Genomic DNA, 19,662 nt, shown 5'->3' on the forward strand with positions numbered 1-19,662 from the left:
CTAATTTTTTTATTTGATTCTTTATTCATTTTGATTAAAAAAAAATCTGGATTTAAAGGAGTATATATAAATTATATAAATACTATATTTTATGTAAGTTTACAATATTTTATTACTAAATTTATTATTCAGTTATTAGAATTTTAAAATGTAAAATCTTTTTATTTTATATTATCTTTAGATTTATTTATTTATTTTATTTTATATTTTTGAATGGACTGAATCGTATATTCAATAAAAAAATATTTTAAAATTTGATATTCAAACACCAATAGTTTTTTTTATCAAACACCCACCCGAATAATTAAAGATCAAATCAAATCAAATAATTATTTATTCAGACAAAATAAATCAGATCACAAATATTTTTAAAAATGGGGATATTAACACAATTTGTGTCCACCACTATCTTCTTTTGGGATCATATGCAGAATAAATTCACTTTCTTATAAAAATTAATAAAATGCTGACAAAAAATAATTAATAAAATAAATACATTAATTAAATTAATTTGATTTAATTTACAGAGGTGGAAGAGTGAGAGAGTGGTCAATTCAAAAGGCTGTTATCTCTCTCCCAACTCTTATTCTTCTTCTTCTTCTTCTTCTTCTTCTTCTTCTTCTTCTTCTTCTCTCTCTCGTCACATCAATCCACACTGTGTAGTTTCAAGTTCCTTTGCTGCTTCTGCACTCTCTATTGGTCCCTTTGCCATTAACTACTTTCTTCTGATTCATTGGTGTTTCCAACCTTCTCAATTGCTGTGTGTTTGGGGGAACACAAGACACTACCTCATCCCCTAGTGAGAGAACTTGTTGGTCGCTTTTAGGTCTGGGTTCTTGTTTCCCGTTGCTACATTCTACTCTTAACGTGTCAAAGTCTTTGGCAACCCAAAGTAAAGCTAATAGGTAACTTTCTGTGTCTACATTGTTTGAGTTGTCGTTGTCTTCTTCACAGCTCTGTTTCTGTATTTATCCTGTGGTGTCCACTTTCTGACTGTAGATTAATAACTGTCTTCATATCATAGTTTCTACAATTTTTGGTCTATTCTTTGGTTGTCTAGTACAGCTAGAACCTCCCCCATTTTTGCTGCGTCTTGTAAGTTAAAGTGATTCACTGATTGTAATGTGTAGATAGAATAATAATTTAAAAAAAAAATGGAGGTTGCTGAGAGGAAACGATCAAGAGGAGGGTTCTTAAATCTATTTGACTGGCCTGGTAAATCACGGAAGAAGAAGCTCTTCTCTTCCGGCAACTCGGAGCTCTCAGGTGTGTGTGTCTACAAGTATTGCCTTTGTAATGCTCATAACTAATTAGCAGTGTTTAGTGTTCTTTGTTGATTATATGGTTATAGGCAATGCACTTTTTGTTTTCAAGATCTTTGGTTGTAACATGTTTTGGTTTTTGTTTTAACAAGTTCAATCTTCTTCTTGTTGTTTTTGTACCAGAAGAACCGAAGCAGACAAAACAGAATGCTCATAACCTCTCAAGTCCTTCTCTCGTGAGTTTTCTCAATACTATTATTACCTTGTTTATGTCAAGTGCCTTTTGTCTTTTTCAGTTTTATTGTGTTGATTTAGTGGAATATGATTTTTTTTTAATGCAGAATGAGATTGATAAGAATGGCAAGAACTGGAATTACACCTCAAGAAGTGACTCGAGCTGTTGTGCATCTTCTGTCACCAGTGATGATGGACAAGGGACAAGAGGCCCTAGTGTGGTTGCAAGGCTCATGGGTTTAGAGTCTTTACCGGTACAGGAACCTCGGTTTAATCCTGTTCTTGATCCATTCTTCTTCAGACATTCACTAAACACAAACAAATGTAATGCATATGAGAATCTTTGTTATGATGGCCACAACAGGCCGGTTGAGAGGTTTCATTCCGAAACTTTCCCTCCCAGGTCGGGTAAACCGATCTCTGCTGCAAACAATAGACTCTTGTCTCCAATCAGGAGTCCTGGGTTTGTCCCATACAGGAATCCAGTTTATGTAATGGAAGCAGCTTCGAGAATGATTGCACCAAGTCCTAGGATGGTTACTAGAACCCGGTTTTCTTCGCCATCAGATTCTCCTTCAACATCAGTTCCTATGAGGATTCAAGATTTGAGAGAGAAACTAAAAGCTGCAAAGAAAGTGTCAAGCCGCCGAGTCTCCTCTAATAATACCTTCAACGAGAAGAGAGCATCAACATCAGTCACTACCAAAAGTAGTCATGATGGTTTGAAGAGTAAAGCTAGGTCACCTCATGTATCTGCAGCACAAGCAAAGGCCAGCACAACGCCCTTACGTGTCATTAGAAACTCTCCAAGCCATAAGGAGAAAGCAGAACCTAAAAAGCGCATCGTCAAGAGTGGTCTTCAGCAGAAGAATGAACAGAAACAGAACTGCAAGGACAACCAACGGTTAGTAAACAAGGTTCCAGTGGAGCGTGGATCGATATCAAAGCAGTCCGGTGTGAGAACTGAACCGGCAGGAAAGAATGCTTCTCTATCTTTGTTGCGCAAAAAGACTGTTCCCCGGAGCAAGAAACCACCAAATGGGACGCAAGAGTGTGGAATCAAAAGGGTTGAAAGTGTGATAAAATGTAATATTGCCAGTGATGGTGGCTTGCAGTCAGGCAAAGATGATCTGAAAAAGGAAATGGATGTGATTTCATTCACATTCTCATCTCCGGTTAAAGGTTTATCATCTGATTCACTATCCTCCACTCAAGTAACTGATCAAGACATAGACTCTGCAGCTAGTTTCGATATGTTTGTTGGCGCCAATCCTTTAAATGTTCTGTTGGGGAAAAAGCTCAGAGTGATGACTTCTAAGCTTGAGTCTTCTAGCTGTAGCCTGACCCAAGAAGAGCCTTCATCTTCATCAGAGTATGACAAGTCGACCCAAAATGGTCTGGAAAAAGTTTTATCAGAGAGTGAGTCTGTTTCTGACTGCACCTCATCCTATGACAAACAAAAACTTCAGGTTAGTTCCTTCCTGATGCATTTTATTATTTGTCATATTTAGAATTCTATATTTTTAGTTAGGCCCGCTGGTTTAAGTACTTCGGCTCTGTTAGTTCGGTTCAACAAATCTTACCGAATTAACTCAAAACAAAGTTCGGTTCGGTATTTGGTTAGTTTGGTTTTTGAAAATCGTACCGAAGTTTTTAATTTTGGTTATATGTTGGTTTGGTTTAGTTTTGTTAAAATTTCAAATAAATTTGGTTAATTTCAATTATATCCGGTTAGTCTGGTTTGAAATTTGGTTAGTTTGGTTATGGTTTTTTGTATGGTCTGGTTAATTTTTATTAAAGAAAACCGATTGCCAAAGGGAACCGAACACCATATTGTTAAAAACCCTACCAAATCGAAACCAAACTCCTAACCAAAGTAATCGAAAATTTCAGTCGGTTTGGCGGGTTTGGTTTGGTTCGGTTCAGTTCAAAATCCCAGCCCCAGTTTTAGTATCTTGGCACTGTCTCTATACGTGTAAATCTTTCTACATTATTCAAGGCTTTCTAACTAATTATGTTTTTGTGTAATTTCGTTTGTTCCGGTAAAAAAAAAGATGACGCATGCAGAGGAGCATGAAGTTAGCAGCATTAGCACTGTAACAGAAGCAGATGATCTCAGAAGCTCTTGCAGCAAGGGCTTCTCAGATTGCAGACAAACCGCAGAAAGGCTAGTCTGGGAGGTTGAGTACATATCTGTGATCCTCGGTTCTGACCAACTGATGGTGAAAGAATTCGCTTTGGGAATGGATACTGACATATTACCTGCGAGCCTCTTTAAAGAACTGGAAGGCTGTGGAGAAACAGCAGCAGCCAAGCTCAAGAGAAAGACGCTGTTTGATTTTGTCAATAAGAGTTTAGCGCTCAAATGCGAGCAGATGTTTAGGGGTAGCTGCAGAGGGCTATTGTGGAGAGAGGGGGTTTTGTTTGAGCATAGAGATTGGTTAGCAGAAGAACTGAACAGAGAGGTTCAAGGGTTGAAGAAGATGAGGGAGATGATGATGGACTAGCTTGTTGAGAAAGAGATGAGTAGCTTAGAAGGGAGTTGGCTTGATTTCGAGAGAGAGACTTATGAAGAAGGTATTGACATTGAAGGAGAGATAGTATCTACGTTGGTTGGTGATTTAGTTAATGAGCTTGCCTCAGTGTTCAAAGAAGAACATTGAAGCCAATGAAAAGTGTTGGTTTCTGATTTGTTTTGAGTCTGATCTTCTCTCTGCATTGTTGAAAGCTTATGGTCTGTGTTTCTTTCATGTGATAGTTTCTCTGACATGAGAACCAAGATAAAGTGGAAAGTAATCAATGTTGAGTAGCATTATATATCCCTCAATGTAGTTCAGAAGCATTCCATTTAAATATATTCTGTATTCTTAAAGATCGGATGAAATGCAAATAGTATGATACATGTTCTGATGAAACAGTCTTGTCCTTCATCCCAGTAAAGGACTTCTGCAATGGCTTATATCAACAGTGCAAGTAATACGCCTTCATAGTATAACAAACAGATAACATTTTTTGTTTTGATGCATAATGATCTGGCTGTGGGAATGAGAATATACCACAACGGTCCAACCACATAAATAAACTATCCTAATGATAAAAAAATGTATGGTGATGCCTTATATGGTGAACTTTGGGATGGAAAGCGAGAGAATTCGCAAAGCTTCAGTATATCCTAATGATTTATTTACTTAATATTATATTATGTGTTAGTGGTTTAACATGTTGATTTTGTAGTTGTTGTTTATTACTCCATCCGTTTCGATTTAATTGTCATTGTAGGGAAAATTTTTTGTTTCAAAATAAATGTCGTTTTAGAGTTTCAATGCAACATTTATTAATAAGATTCTTTACTTTATTTTTTTATCGGTTGAAATATGGTTAGGTGTATAGGTAATTGTGTTTTTATTTTGGAAATATACAAAATCATATGTTTTCTTAATCTGTGTGCATAAACATAAAACGACAATTAAAATGAAACGGAGGAAGTATGTTATTATCAATAAAACAAAACTGCAAACCTTTTTCTAATAAAAAGATAAAAATATTAAAAAAAATCATGTTGCTTTCCATGTCAAACCTGTCTCGTTAGTTGTCAATAATTTATTTTCTCAAAGTGATATTATTAATTATTGTAACTTGGTTTTATAAGTGTCATGAAACCGTTGTTAAACATGCCATAATTTGTCACTCGACAAGTATTGATATAGTTAAATTAAATGGTAAATTGTACACAACTTGTACTTTCTCATAGACTCCGCATATTACGTATCACGTGAAAATGATAGTGAAACTTTCACTTCTTTGATGATGATTGTTGAGGATATATCATCTCATAGATGCTTATGATATGTTTTTTTTTGGATTTAAAGATTCTTTATGTCTCTTAAGCATCTTACATATTTTTGATTACATGAAATTTGATTTCTTTTCATGTCTAAGTTTCAAAAATTAAATCGTTTTGTTTTGTGTGTACTGTCGGATATCACATAGACGTTATTTATTCTATCATTGACATATTTTAAAATTCAAAGCTTATTGGACTTCACAAGTTCTCCTAACCTTCTAGATGCTAAGCAAGCATAACCCAGTAATCTCCGATAGCAAATCATCGGAAACTGATTTTAAACATGAGTATGACTTTGTCCTGACTTTTCGACCTCCCCAGAACCACCTCTTGATGAACTCGAACAAGCTACTAGCTATCTTGAATAAGGAATCACGAATCCACACCAAAATCATCTTGACATCATGGAGAAGTGCAATTTCTTAGAGTTTCTTCGCGTCTACGACGAAAACATACATAACAAGTGTATCAGATAAAACACACTTTTAATTGCTTAACATATGGGTATATAATGGGCATTCATAAACTGGATACAACCCATTAAGCCGTTATGTTTCGGACCACATTAATGTCACTTACTCTGCGAAAACCGGACTAATCTGTGGAACGTAAATAAAATCAGGACCAGGTTTGGTTTGATCGGTCGAGTCGTACCATGTCTGCTAATACTGAACATCAAACCGGATTAAAACCAAATCAATCCATTTGCTCACCACTAACTTTGACGCGAGATTTACTGTTTAGTCCCAATGTATATTATTCTATCAAACCCAGTGGCGGAGGTAGTTAATAATGAGGGGGTCATATGACCCATGTGAAATCAAGGAAATTTTTTTTTTAACTTGAATTTTTATAGAGAAATTTGAGAAAAATATAGTAAAATAGCCTGACTGACCCATGTAATTTTTATGTTGATTTTCAACTTGACCCTGGTAAATACTTTGGCTGGCTCCGCCACTGATCAAACCACTTCCTAAATCTTTGTATATCAATCATACACTGGCTAATCCTTCATTAAATTTCTAAAGCAAGAATTAACATTATTATATTCTAAGATGGTTGTTTATTTGCGTTTTGACCTACCAGCCCCGCCTACCCATGCAAGCGTTTGCTTTTTGAATGAACCCTTCTGTGAAACATCTAAAAATAGAAATGAAAAGAAGGAAGCCAAAAACATAGAGAGTGTAATGGAAAACGAGTGTTTGAAAAAAAGATGTTTAAGTAGATGAGAATATTGTAAGATCAGTCAGAGGGAAGAGATTAGGGAAGAAATGAAGATGAATCAAGAAACTTGATGGACAAGGTGAGAAAGATGACTGTTTCTGCTGATTTTTTAATAATATTACAATTATTCGAAATATTGCATAGATGATTCTACAGTCGGCAATTCTATTTGGTTGTATCACTCTAAGATGTCTTATGAGCATAATTATTTTTAGTTTTTCCTGGATTCAAACTCAGACTTCATGTTGGGCTTCCACACTTTGTTTTTTCCTTAAGTCTTGTTTAAATAGCATGTTCGTTTATTAGTCGAGAAAAAAAAATATGAAAGCTATATAACCTTTGTTATGGTGATTCCTTATTACGCCCAATGGACCATCATTTTTTCCATATTAACTAAAATATTCTAATTCGCTATTTTTCTGTTGGAGATATAACTATATAAGACATATATTCTCATGTGTTGTTGATTTTGAAAATTATTGTTTTGGAAAAGATTATTATTTAATTATTTTTGACACCTTTTGCATGAAGAAAATCTCATAACCTTTTTGAGCACATTATAAAACTGAGATAATATGTGTTTTTACTAGTTTATAGCATATGTTTTGAGTTTTTATCAAGTCAAATTAATCAAACTGCGTTCTATTGATGGAAAACACACTGCTATCTTCTGAAATTGTCCAAGTATATCATAGGATAGGATTGGCGGTGAGAAAAGGATAACCATTGCGAAAGCTTTTGACACTGTGAAATGGGTATTTTTCAGTTGCTTACCAAGTTGCAACATTCAGGAAACTCTCATTCGCTAGTTGGAGGGGTGTGTTTGTACCCCCTTCATTTTCTGTTGCATTCAATAATTCTACCTACGATTACTTTAAAGGCAATTGAGGTTTTCATCAAGGGGATTCCCTTATCCCCTTATCTCTTTGTCTTGGTCATGAATGTCTTTCTATGGTTCAGGATAAAGCTGCTGCAAATGGATAATTTCTCTACCATTCTTGATGTGGTAAAGCTAATCTAACTCATTTATCATTTGCTGATGATTTGCTCATTTTCTTAGATGTTTCTTTCTCTTCTGTCTAGCCATTCTTAGCGTGCTAAAATACTTTGAGGAAAGATCAGGACTGGCCATTAGCTTGCAAAAAAAAAAAACCCTGTCTATTCTCAGCAGGTTTGAGTGATGGAGAAGTTGAAAATATAAGGTCACAAACTGTTCTCTCTTCTGGAGTTCTGCCTACTGAACTGATAGCAACAGGTGAAAAGAAAACAATGTTTGAAACTACCATTGAACTGATAGTAACAGGTGATAAAAAAATTAAACACTGATGACAATGGTAGTCCAGTAGTGAGTACTACGTACCAAAGTAGAACCGATCATTGCCATTTGAGAAGACCTTCGAGAGAGAGCATCCCGACGATCTTGTCTTGGTGTCCAAAGAAGAGCATTGAAGCCAATAAGAAGTGTTAGTTTCTGATTTGTTAGTGTGAATTTCTCTAAGCATTGTAGCATTTTTTTCCGTATGAATTTCTCTAAGCATTAGCAAATAATATGATACTTGTACTTCAGTCTGTTAGCAACAATGCACAAGTCATACACCAACTGTTCAGAGTATAACAAGCAGATAACATTTTTATTTTGATGCATCATGATCTGGCTGTGGAAATATACCACAAAGGTCCAACCACATAAATAAACTATCCTAATGATAAAAAAATGTTACAGTATATTAGCCCTTCTCGAAGGGACACAAGTATATAGAAAAACAGAAAGAATCAAGAATGGTTTTCTTGTTTAGATGGAGACAACAGGGGAAGAAGGTCAAAGTGACCTTCTAAGTTCTCTCAGTCTTGTTGCTTGTTGTCAGAGACAAAGGCAAGGTCGAAGATCTTTTTATAGTCATCCACAAAGTGAACATCAAGCCCTTCTTTCACATTCTCCGCAAGCTCATCAAAGTCCCTCCGGTTTGCCTCAGGAAATATTATAGTCTTCACCTGACTCCGCCTCGCTGCTATGGTTTTCTCCTTAACCTGAAATAATTTTGTGTAAGAAACTTGTAGCAAGTTTCTGTACTAATAGGTTCAAAAAGCACTAACAGAGTGAGACTAACTTACCCCACCAATAGGAAGAATTCTACCAGTTAGAGTGACTTCTCCAGTCATTGCAAGATCTTTCTGAACAGGTTTCTTCATGGCAAGTGATAGCAACGACGTGATCATAGTGCAGCCTGCACTTGGACCGTCCTTAGGTGTAGCTCCTGCAGGAACATGGAGATGAAGCTTGGAGTTCGCAAAGAACTGGTTCTCTGGTTCTTTCTCAAGCATGATCTTTCTAGCGACCGTGTGAGCGATCTGTGCGCTTTCTTTCATCACATCGCCGAGCTGACCAGTTACATTCAAACAACCTTTACCTTCACCTTCCTCCACGACAGTTGTCTCTATGTACAACGTTGAACCACCCATTGATGTCCAAGCTAGACCCATCACAACTCCTACCGGTGTGGGCTCATAGATCTTTTCTGCGTGGAACACAGGCTTGCCTACATAATCTGCAAGGTTTGATTCATCAATCATAACCTTTTCAACCGCTTTCTTCTCGTTTTGAGCCTCTTCCTTTGGTTCTTTAGCAGCGGGGGCAGGGCTCTCTTCGACAACATGGTTCTCGGTGGATTCAACGTCAAGCTTGGTCACAATTTCAGCTTCTTCGGCATCAACTGCAACTGCAGGCTCTTCTGGGACTACTCCTTCACGTACTAATTTAAGAGCAATCTACAAATGAAAAAGTAACTCATGTTAGATGCGGGCTTGAGAGAATAGATTTGAGAGTAGGCATGCAGGTTCGGATAGTTCGGGTCAGATAGTTTGGTTCGACCAAAATTTCGCCAAATTGAACAAAAAAAAGTCCGGTTTGGTATTCGGATAGTTTGGTTTTTAAATCTTTTACTGAAACTAACCGAAGTTTTTGGTTTCAGTTATTTTCGGTTAAAAAGTTTTGGTTACTTAGGTTCGGTTCGAAATTTTGGTCAGTTCGGTTCGAAATTTGGTTAATATTTTTTTTTTTGAAATGCCGATTGTCGAACCGAAACCAAAAACCGAAGTTTTTTTATAAACCTGCCGAATCAAACCAAACTTTTCTTCAGCCAGGCCTAATTGAGAGTCTTGTAGCAAAACTCACCTTCCTGTAAATCTTCTCGATCTGTTTCTGGAGATTCCTAACTCCTGCTTCTCTGCAGTAATTTCTATCAGTGAAAGAAGAGCTGCATCACTCACCTCAACCTGCAAGTAGTACAATAATTTTAAGAAAATTCCAGAAGAAAGTATGTAATTCCAAAACAATTACTCAAAGACCAGAGATAATTGGAGAGTAGGATAAAAGTGGAGACCTGCTCAGGCTTGATGCCACAATCTCCACGTGCGGTTTTTTCCAAATAGTCTCTTGCGATATGAACTTTCTCATCAGTGATGTACCCAGCGATGCTAATCACCTCCATTCTGTCTAGCAGAGGATTTGGAATCATGTCTATCACATTTGCTGTGCACACAAATAAAACCTGTAGCGAAATGGATCAGCTCATATAAAACAAATGATTACCATATCCATTAATTGGTGGATCAGATCATATTAATAACCTTTGAGAGGTCAATGGTAACGTCGAGATAGTGGTCAAGAAAATTTGCATTTTGCTCTGGATCCAGAAGCTCCAACAAAGCACTGGCTGGGTCACCAGCATGGCCTCTCCCAAGCTGCCCAGGATATAAATAAAACAAATATCGTTGCAATGAAGGTGACAAAACTTCAAGAAGCTAATACAATTACTAACAAGATATATTACCTTATCAATCTCATCGATTAGAACAAGAGGATTTGCTGTCCCCACGCTCTTGAGACATTGGACCATCTTTCCTGGCATGGCGCCAACGTATGTTCGTCGATGCCCCTAAACATTGTATTACAAGAATGATTTGCAGTTTCATTTTTTGACTAAGACATGAAGCAAAAGTGTTTATACTACCTTAATCTCAGCGACATCTGCTAACCCTCCAACAGAGAACCGGAAGAACTTGCGATTAAGAGCACGTGCAATAGATCGACCAATGCTAGTTTTACCTACTCCAGGAGGACCCGAGAGGCAGATGATTTTCCCTGGTTACACATTTACTCAAACTTCAGAAGCAGGGCTTATATAAACAGGAAAGGTACCACTACTGTGTAAGTAATCAAACCTTGTGAAGTGCCTCTAAGCCTTCCAACAGCAATAAATTCTAGTATCCTTTCCTTTACGTCAGATAAGCCATAGTGATCCTCGTCAAGGATTTGTTGTGCCCTCACAACATCAAAATTTTCATCACTGCAAATTTTAATAAACAGATTCCTCAATCAGTTAACACAAAGCATATACCACTGGTGCCTTAAGATGATCATGTATTCTCATCCCTCTAATAAAGTATAAAATAAAGAAAGAGTAGAAAACCTGTAATTTCCCCAAGGCAATATGGTCAACCAATCAAGGTAGTTACGGGTGACGTTAAACTCGCTTGAACTCGCCTCTAACAGCTGCAGTTTTGTGAGCTCTTCCTCTATGACTTGTAACACATGCGCTGGAATCTTTTCCTTGTTAGGATCAATCCTTTCCTTAAACTTTTCTGCAATTAAGAATCGGACCATAAGTTGCAGTTACTAAAAACACTGACGCCTCATGAATGTGTGGTGAATCTCTTATGTGGATATACAATCACTACTTGAGAATGAAGATACTTTTAAGTTAGTACTAACCAGACAGTGCAGATTTGTCATCTGTCTCCACACCAAGCTCCTGCATTGGATCACTTCAGAATTAAAAATGACTACCAAATACGCTAATATACTACACAAAACCTGGTATGTGGAACGAGACTAACAAGAAAAATTTGTGAAGGATACCTTCTTAATAGCCTTGAGCTGTTCATTTAGCAAGTAACGGCGTTGCTCACCGCTAATTTTTTCTTCAATTGCTTTTGCTATAGTTTCCTGTAAAGGGATTAAAAACAAATAAGAATCTATTGCCATTCAAACAGCTATCGGATAGGTAGGCTCCTTACCTGAATCTTGCTAATTTCCCTTTCTTTTTTCATCAATTCCAGCGTCAACCGCAGACGTTTATGAACCTGAGTCGAGGAATAAAAGAGATGAGGTTTTGACTAAGCATGTAATACCAGTAATAGTGAAACTCCTTACATCAAGTTCTTCAAGAACTTCTTGAGCTTGATGCCTATTTGCACCACATATCGCCGCTCCAAAATCCGCTAATCGTGGATAAGTGAATTCACCTATATGCTACACAAGTTTGAAAGACATCTAACTAAGATACTTTTATATCCTGAGACTTATGTTTATCATGAAGAGAAAATAATACCTGGGTATATGTCTGGACGTGGTCTCTCCATAGTGAGCTTGTCTTTAGTACATCCCTAAGCGTTGAAATAACTTCAAAGGATGTTGCCTTGATGACATCATCGTCCATGTCAAACGGCTTATCCTGTACAAAGAGCAATAAAAAAGGTTACATTCCTTACAGAGTTCAAAAATGGAAAATCAATCAGAAGTCTTACATCAAACGAGGAAAAGCATAGAAGTATAAATGTACCTTAAGATGATCGACTTTGACTGTAAGTGGTTCTTCACTCACCTGAATAAAGAACATAAAGTTATTTCAAAACAAAAAAAATTCTACAGACTATGAACCCTGGTACTCTAACGACTTACCATCTCTGTTATGCGAAGCCGTCTATGACCAACGAGGATAACTTGGTCCCCTTGGATACTCGAAATCTGGAGAAAAAGCAGGGAAATAGTAATGCTAGTCATGTCTTTTGATTTTATCACACGGAGAACAAAAAAGAAGCTAAAGAGCAGTAGCAGCAACACTACACCTGAGCAAGTGTGCCAACTTCGTGAAGACGTTTAAGCAAATCTTTCCCTTTCAGCTCATTTATGTTTTTCTCCACGTCAGCGCTTGAAGATGAATCAGTTGACGGGTCATCCTTCAGAAGGAAAGCTCCTGCATATGGAGCTTGTCGTCTTCTGCTCTCTTGTAACGCTGCCAGTACTTTAGGATCCTGACCACAGCAAAAAGCAGAAGCTGGTCAGTCAGAGACGCAAAATCTGAAATCTCCGAAACCAAATATAATGTTGATCGCTATGGTTGCACATAAGTAGTTTTAGCTAATCATCCAAACTCACCACATGACCTATACATGAAAGATTACAATACAAGAAACAAATAGGCTGCAAATCAAAGTCTGTAAGCTAAAAATTTACCTATACGTAGAAATACAACAAGCATGTATGTCAACTTTTATAACTCATTTCTACTTACTGCCTCTACTAGACACCAAAAAATTGAATCTACTTCTAAGTCTTCTAGAGTTACAAACGGTTCAATTCCATGATATTTCTGAGGGTCTAAGTGAGACCAAGTTTTGTATAATGCATTAAGGTTATAAAAGGATGAATAGACAAACCTTGACATAGATTGGCATGTAAAAACCAGGAAAAAGAGGTCTATGTGCCACCGGCAATGCTAGAACCTGCAATTACAAAAGAAGAAACATAAATCCACTAAAATAGTAATGATTCAAATGTATAATTCTCCCAAAAGCCACTAGCTTTGCTTCAATCTAGATTCAAAAAATGCTATAAGAAACACAAAACCACCGTTGAAGCTTTCAAAAATTTCTCCACTAATAGAACAAAGATAAAAAATCATCTCACAAAGCAACATGCACTCAAAGTCATTACAATTACAAAACACACACATTCTATACTCAAAGTTTACAACTTTGTGATCATTTCAACAAGAATGAGCTTTGCCCAATAGAGCTGAATTGCCAATGACACAATAAAGCCACAACCTTTATGCAATGCAATTGAGTTCGAACACAACACAATTTGAACTAACCGTTTAACAATCTTCGGGTCTAGGGTGTCTCCACTAAGATGAAAAGCAGCTCATAAGCAACATGCACACTCAAGTCATTACAATTACAAACACACACATTCTATAAACCAAAGTTCACAACTTTATAATCATTTCAACAAGAATTGAGATTCGCCCAATACAACTGAATTGCCAACGATACAATAAAGCCAAAACCTTTATGCAATTGAGATTGATTACAATTTGAATAACCGTTAAACAATCCAATCAATCCATAACCTTTTGAGTTCCCCAGGGAACAAAATAAAAAAAAAAAATGAGCTTGAACACAATTGAACTAACACACATTCTATAAACCAAAGTTTACAACTTTGTAATCATTTCAACAAAATTGAGATTTGCCCAATTCAATTGAATAAAGCCACAACCTTTATGCAATTCAATTGAACTAACCGTTAAGCAATCTTCGGGTCTAGGGTTAGTGGGCACAATCGCCGACGAAGACTTCGCGTCAGACCCATCCGAATCTGACTCCGCCGCCTTCGCCTCGGCCTCAGCCGCCGCAGCCGCCGCGTCGGAGGCGTTATCGGAGCAGAAGAAAACGCGGCGACCACCCAGCGAGGTCGATCTCCGATTCAACCCGGTGAGATGACTCAGCGCTTTGAAGAACGGAGACTCCACCGAGCTCGCCCCGGGACGAATCGCCGGGGACAGATGGTGGTGGGCCCGTGAAGCGGTGGAGGAGGAGAAGAGCTTCAACATCGGGGGAGAGGAGGGAGAAGATCTAGGGCGAAAGGTTGGGACTTTGAGGTTGTTTACGCCTTGCCTTTGAGGCAAGAAACCATTAGAGAGCGAAGAAGGAGAAGAAGGTTGAAGACGGAGGAGATGTGTCTCAAAGCCCTTCATAAACCTCGACGAAGAAGAGAGAGAGAACAACCATTTTTGCCTTACTGTAAAACTACGTCGTTTTAGGTTCTTAAAAAAAAAACACGTCGTTTTAGGTCGGCAAGTATAAACTAAGATACGGCCTTTACAGTGATGATCTCTACTAATCATTTGTTACAACAAAAGAACATAGTACACTATCATTACAAGATGTGTCCGTCTTAAAACATTGAAGAGAAGCATTATGTGCTTGGCCTAGATTATTAGTTAGCTCTACAAAGTAACAACAACCAAACTATGATCAGTGGCGGAGCCACATGTAACGAGACGGGGCCACTGAACCCAACAACATTTAAATATTTAGTGTAATTTATTAAAGTCTATGCTATATGCACCTATTCTAAATATTGTAGGTTACTATTTATACCCCCAACAAAATTATTTCCTGCCTCCGCCACCACTGACTATGATTATATAATAACAAAGAAATAAATAATTTGAAAGTATGGAAAAAGGTTTAGACTTTTACACAGCGAAGTCGAAGAACACAACAAACGGAAAATACAAAAGGAAAACTCCGCGTGCTTATTCTGTCTCTCTAGAGACTTATTTAACTACTCCAATCAGTGAGCCGAATCAATTTTCATAAAGTATACCTTTCTCTTTCCCCAAAACATCGTTATACTTGATCAACGGCTTAGGCAATTCTGTCACCGGTTGATGTTTGCTATCAGTAGACGTTTTGGAAAGATCTTCCAACCCCTTAAGCTCTTTAGCCACATCAATCATCGTACGCATGCATGTCTTGTCCTGGCCAGAACCTAATGCATCTCATAGCAAGTTTGAAAAATGCTTCCACTTGCACACATGAAACTTCACTCTCACCATAAAAAACAGCGATGTCGCCGTAAACGTTGTCAGGGGAAGGGAAAAATACATTATCTCCTTCCCATTTCTTGATGAGTACTTTTCGCTCTTCAATAGTACCCTTGTACCATGTGAATCTATCTTTTGCTATGACATGATCTGCATCGAAGTTGTTTGTTGCTTTGATAATTTGGTCAGAAGAAAACACTCGGATTGGATTGTATTTACCATCTGAAGATGCGATTAGCTCCTCTACCAACAAGCTTCCGTTTTTGTCTGAATGTTTACATTCTCCACTCTCCGTTTTAAAGAAACACTTCATGTCTTCGGAGATTACTAACTTCTTGGTACTAATGAAAAACGGAGGAATCTGACAAAGATTTAGACAAACGTATATTCAGACGTAATAGCCTCTATTGTGCTTAAGAAGAGAAAAAAAGTCGACGCAAATTGCGATTGTTTGTTATTGGGGGTAAAGAAAAAAGTATCACCAATCATGCAAACTACTTCAAGTCTTCAAGACAATTTCTTTTGTCTTCCTTTGTCCAAGTCAGCAAGATAGCTTCTTGGAAGGTCTTACCCATTTTATTTTGAGTAAGTTGCACGCATATATAATCTCTCTGTTTCTATCTATATTATTATTTGCGAAGTAAATTTTTTGGAATCGAACTCTCACGTTAAAAGTTAGAATGATTAATATCGTTTATACCTTTAATTAATAAAATGTATAAATAAATTAAAAATTAAAAACAAAATTTAATTGATTTGATTAGATAATTGATTAATATTACTAATAGTAAGAATTATCCAAAATCTGAAAATATAATTTAAAAAAGAGATAATTTTTATATATATTGTACTGTTATCTGAAAAAGTCTTTTAGTAAAAAATTAAAAATATAAATTATATAACTAAATATTGCTCAAATAAAATTCTTAATTATATAATTAAAAATATAATATTAAATTATCCAAAATCTAAAAATATAATTTAAAATAATAATTTCTATATATATATATTGCATTTTTATCTGAAAAAGTATTTTAGTAAAACGTTAAAAACATAAATTATATAATTAAATATTAATAAAATAAATTTCTTAATTATATAATTAAAAATATAATATTGAGTTATTTTAAGATTTATTTTAGTAATGAATATAGTGTACAAAGAACTTTTCACAAAATTTATGAAAATGTTTATGTCCGCATCGCATGTGTGGGCAGAACACCTAGTAATATAGTATATGAGTTTAGATAAATTAAATAGTATCTTATGATATTAAATGTGATTTAGTAGCCCATTGGCGCATTATATGTAATACTCTATTTATATGTGGCTTTATTTTTCACTAACCTTATCGGAATGAGTACATTGTAATTTGTAACAACTCTTAAAGACCTGATTAGGTATCCATGAAAATTTAACTATGCCTATATTACTTTATTAGACATAATTGTGTTTTATTTTAGAAGTAACATATAAGATTAAAAAAATAATCAGGTAAACAACACTATTTCTTTATTTTTATTTGACATAACATTTTTAGTTGTACACTATTGTTTAAGTGCATATAGCAATGATAAGCACTCATAATGACTTCAAAGTTCATGGACCAAACTTGGCCTGAAGTTCTTTGACAATGTTTTCATCCAACTGGAACGCCCTGGCTAGAACTTCTGGATATATAGGAGGATTTGACCCGAACACAGCGTTTGCGATTGTGATTACACCAGCGTTCTGACTACTCAATCCTGCAAAAGCAACGGCAGGGACTTTCCCAATATTTACCTGAAAATGAATCATTCCAATGGGGAACACAAATACGTCGCCAGGATGCAATACTTTAGCGAATAAACGGTTATTGTCTTGATTGGAAGAGACAAACCCGACGTATAATGTTCCTTTGATAAGGACAAGGATCTCTGAGCCACGGGGATGCGTGTGAGGTGGGTTTTGTCCATGTGGAGCGTAGTCTATGCGCACCAATGATATGCCCATGGTGTTTAGCCCTGGGATCTGATCAACATTAACCGTGGTCACATTGGAGCCAACTTGATTACTGGTGTTCCCAGGCACGTTGAGGCCAGAGAAGAAAAAATCTTCTGCATTGACTCGCATCGGGTCTTTACAGAACCTACCATTCACAAAAACTGCATGTAGAAATATATTTCAAAGATCATACATTATTACAACGTTAGGATCAATTTGAATGGAGAAAATAAGAGAAATAGATGAAACATGGTTTTTTTTCATACCACCATTTAGGTCATCAATGGCGACACAGAAATCTTGGAGTGGACTTGGATCATAAGCTTCAGCAAAGGAAATTACCAAAGCCAATATGGCAATAGGAATGAGGATGAGAGCCTTAAAAAACCTCATTTTTCAAATAAAAGGCTATATGTGAATGCTCTCTCTAGATTCGTTTACGTGTGTGGTTTGCGAAGCATGGTGCTTTATATTTATAGGACAAGCTCATAAGTCATATATATTATATTTGACATGGTTTAAAATTATTATTTTATGTTTTCGTATTTCACATGTTGTAACTGGTAGTTCAGATTGTTTGATAAAATGCATTAAGTAATTAATGAGATTACAGCGAATCCGGTAGACTCTTAGTTACATAAAAAAAAAAGTTAAACAAAAGAGACTGGTAGTTGGAATTCCTTTAGGAAGAATGGAAGATACTGGCCAAATGGGTAGATGGCAAAATAACGTAGGCTATAAGCCTATAATGTTAGGAGAGATCCCACAATGGCTTAACTTATCTAACAACTGTAATCTAATTTGCATTTAATTATGTACAAAACACAACAGAAGTGTCACAGGGAAGATTTAGATTGCAAATAGTGTCAGTATAAGATGCATTAACGGACTGGACAAAGGAAATACACAAGATTATTAGGGAATGAAGAGGAACCAAATGAGAAGTCACTTAAGTGATTTTTGATTTTTTTTCCTGTTGTCAAATGATTTTTTTATTATGTATCGTTCATATGTGAAGTTTAAGTAAAATATTATAATTTGATTGGTTGATGATTTTTATTTATTACTTATTTTATTTAGTTTTGGAATCAAGCTTTCACGTTCTCACGTTAAAAGTTAGAGCGGTTAACATCAACCAGTGACCAGGGCAATTCATAGGTTTGAGCCTGAACTCTTGTTTCTCAATCTGCACAAGGTAACATTCCCAAAATGTCACTGTATAGCCTAGGCCAAACATTGGATTCTAGAGAGAAGTTTGCTAGAGTAACACTAGTAACAGTGTCAAGGGGGAATCTTATATACACTTACATCAAACGTAAACATATTTTTCTTGTACTTTTCAGCATGTCCAGAAGTATACCACAGTTTCATGTTGTACATATTCGGCGTTATAACCTGCCAAAGTGGAAGGTTAGTTTAGCCGCTACACACTTATCAATTGCATTAAAAATATGAGATGAGAGCGTAGAAGAAACCTCTGTGTAACCCCTTTTCCAATATTGCTCTTTAATGAATTCCATCAACTTGTTATATACACGAGTGCCTAATGGAAGAAAGAACCAACTCATAGGACTGAAGATCAAAGATGGTGAGTATATATATCAGTATAGGTAAACGCAAAGAGGGAAGCATAATATATTAGCACTGGAACGAACCTGAGTGGATGACAAAAGAAGAGTTCCTGCTTCTGGCCTAAAATTCTGTGGTCATACTTTTTGGCTTCTTCAAGAAACTGAAGATATTTCTGCAACAACCAAGACAAAGACAATAGATATAAACAATTTAGTAAGAGTTTTTATTAAGAATTTTTTTTCACAAATTAAGGGACCTATTTCTATGTAAATTATCCTTCATAAACTAAATCACAAGTCACTTGCCCAATAAAACTTTGACACATGTATTTTGTTTTCAGAAAAAAAAAGCAAACAATGCCAATAATTTTTTTTTTCGGTTCTCAGTATTTCTAAAACTATTTCTTAATTTTCTCAGATCACCAGAACACGTTCGATTTTCAAAGAAAATAAAGTATTAACCTTAACTTTCAACACGTTTCTTACTCCTAAATTTTCTCACATCATGTTTTCAAACGGTTTCAACTTTCAACTATTATCTTATCTATTAAAATAGAAGTCATAACTTATTTCATGTGTGATTTTTTATTTGGACCATCCCTTAGAAAGTTACTTAAATGAATTTTTGTATAAATATTTGAATTATTTTAAAACCAACTAATTAAATAGATATTTCTTTATTTTCTCTAAATTTGCATCAAAATAAAATCTTTTTATATCTTTTTTACAATATAAATTTATTATTTTCACTAAAACAAACCTTTTATTTTAATTATTTAATTAATTTCGTATTTATTTAAAATAAAAATATATTTTCCATCTAACCTATTAATTTAGGGTCCTAATTTTTATCTACTATTTAAAAGTCT

The 19,662-nt window shown here is 35.9% G+C and overlaps 2 protein-coding genes and 1 pseudogene across 2 annotated transcripts; 1 reads left to right on the forward strand and 2 right to left on the reverse strand.

Annotated features, from left to right (window-relative positions):
• The first annotated feature begins 326 nt into the window (after nucleotides 1-326).
• LOC111207574 lies at nucleotides 327-4,311 on the forward strand. Its single transcript, XM_048773397.1, has 5 exons — nucleotides 327-905; nucleotides 1,131-1,266; nucleotides 1,446-1,498; nucleotides 1,604-2,965; nucleotides 3,551-4,311. Exons 2-5 carry the CDS (start codon nucleotides 1,155-1,157, stop codon nucleotides 4,001-4,003), a joined length of 1,980 nt encoding a protein of 659 aa, XP_048629354.1. The 5' UTR covers nucleotides 327-905; nucleotides 1,131-1,154; the 3' UTR covers nucleotides 4,004-4,311.
• A 3,856-nt stretch (nucleotides 4,312-8,167) lies between these two features.
• On the reverse strand, nucleotides 8,168-14,415 carry LOC125600781 (annotated as a pseudogene).
• Nucleotides 14,416-16,699: 2,284 nt separating this feature from the next.
• LOC125600804 (germin-like protein subfamily 1 member 16) lies at nucleotides 16,700-18,817 on the reverse strand. The gene is made up of 4 exons (XM_048773392.1): nucleotides 18,698-18,817; nucleotides 18,531-18,617; nucleotides 17,489-18,408; nucleotides 16,700-17,383 (listed from the first exon to the last, which is right to left on the reverse strand). Exons 3-4 carry the CDS (start codon nucleotides 17,613-17,615, stop codon nucleotides 16,839-16,841), a joined length of 672 nt encoding a protein of 223 aa, XP_048629349.1. The 5' UTR covers nucleotides 17,616-18,408; nucleotides 18,531-18,617; nucleotides 18,698-18,817; the 3' UTR covers nucleotides 16,700-16,838.
• Nucleotides 18,818-19,662: the final 845 nt, after the last annotated feature.

This window comes from Brassica napus, unplaced genomic scaffold (genome assembly GCF_020379485.1).
Source record: "Brassica napus cultivar Da-Ae unplaced genomic scaffold, Da-Ae ScsIHWf_2397;HRSCAF=3098, whole genome shotgun sequence".
NCBI classification, from domain to species: Eukaryota; Viridiplantae; Streptophyta; class Magnoliopsida; order Brassicales; family Brassicaceae; genus Brassica; species Brassica napus.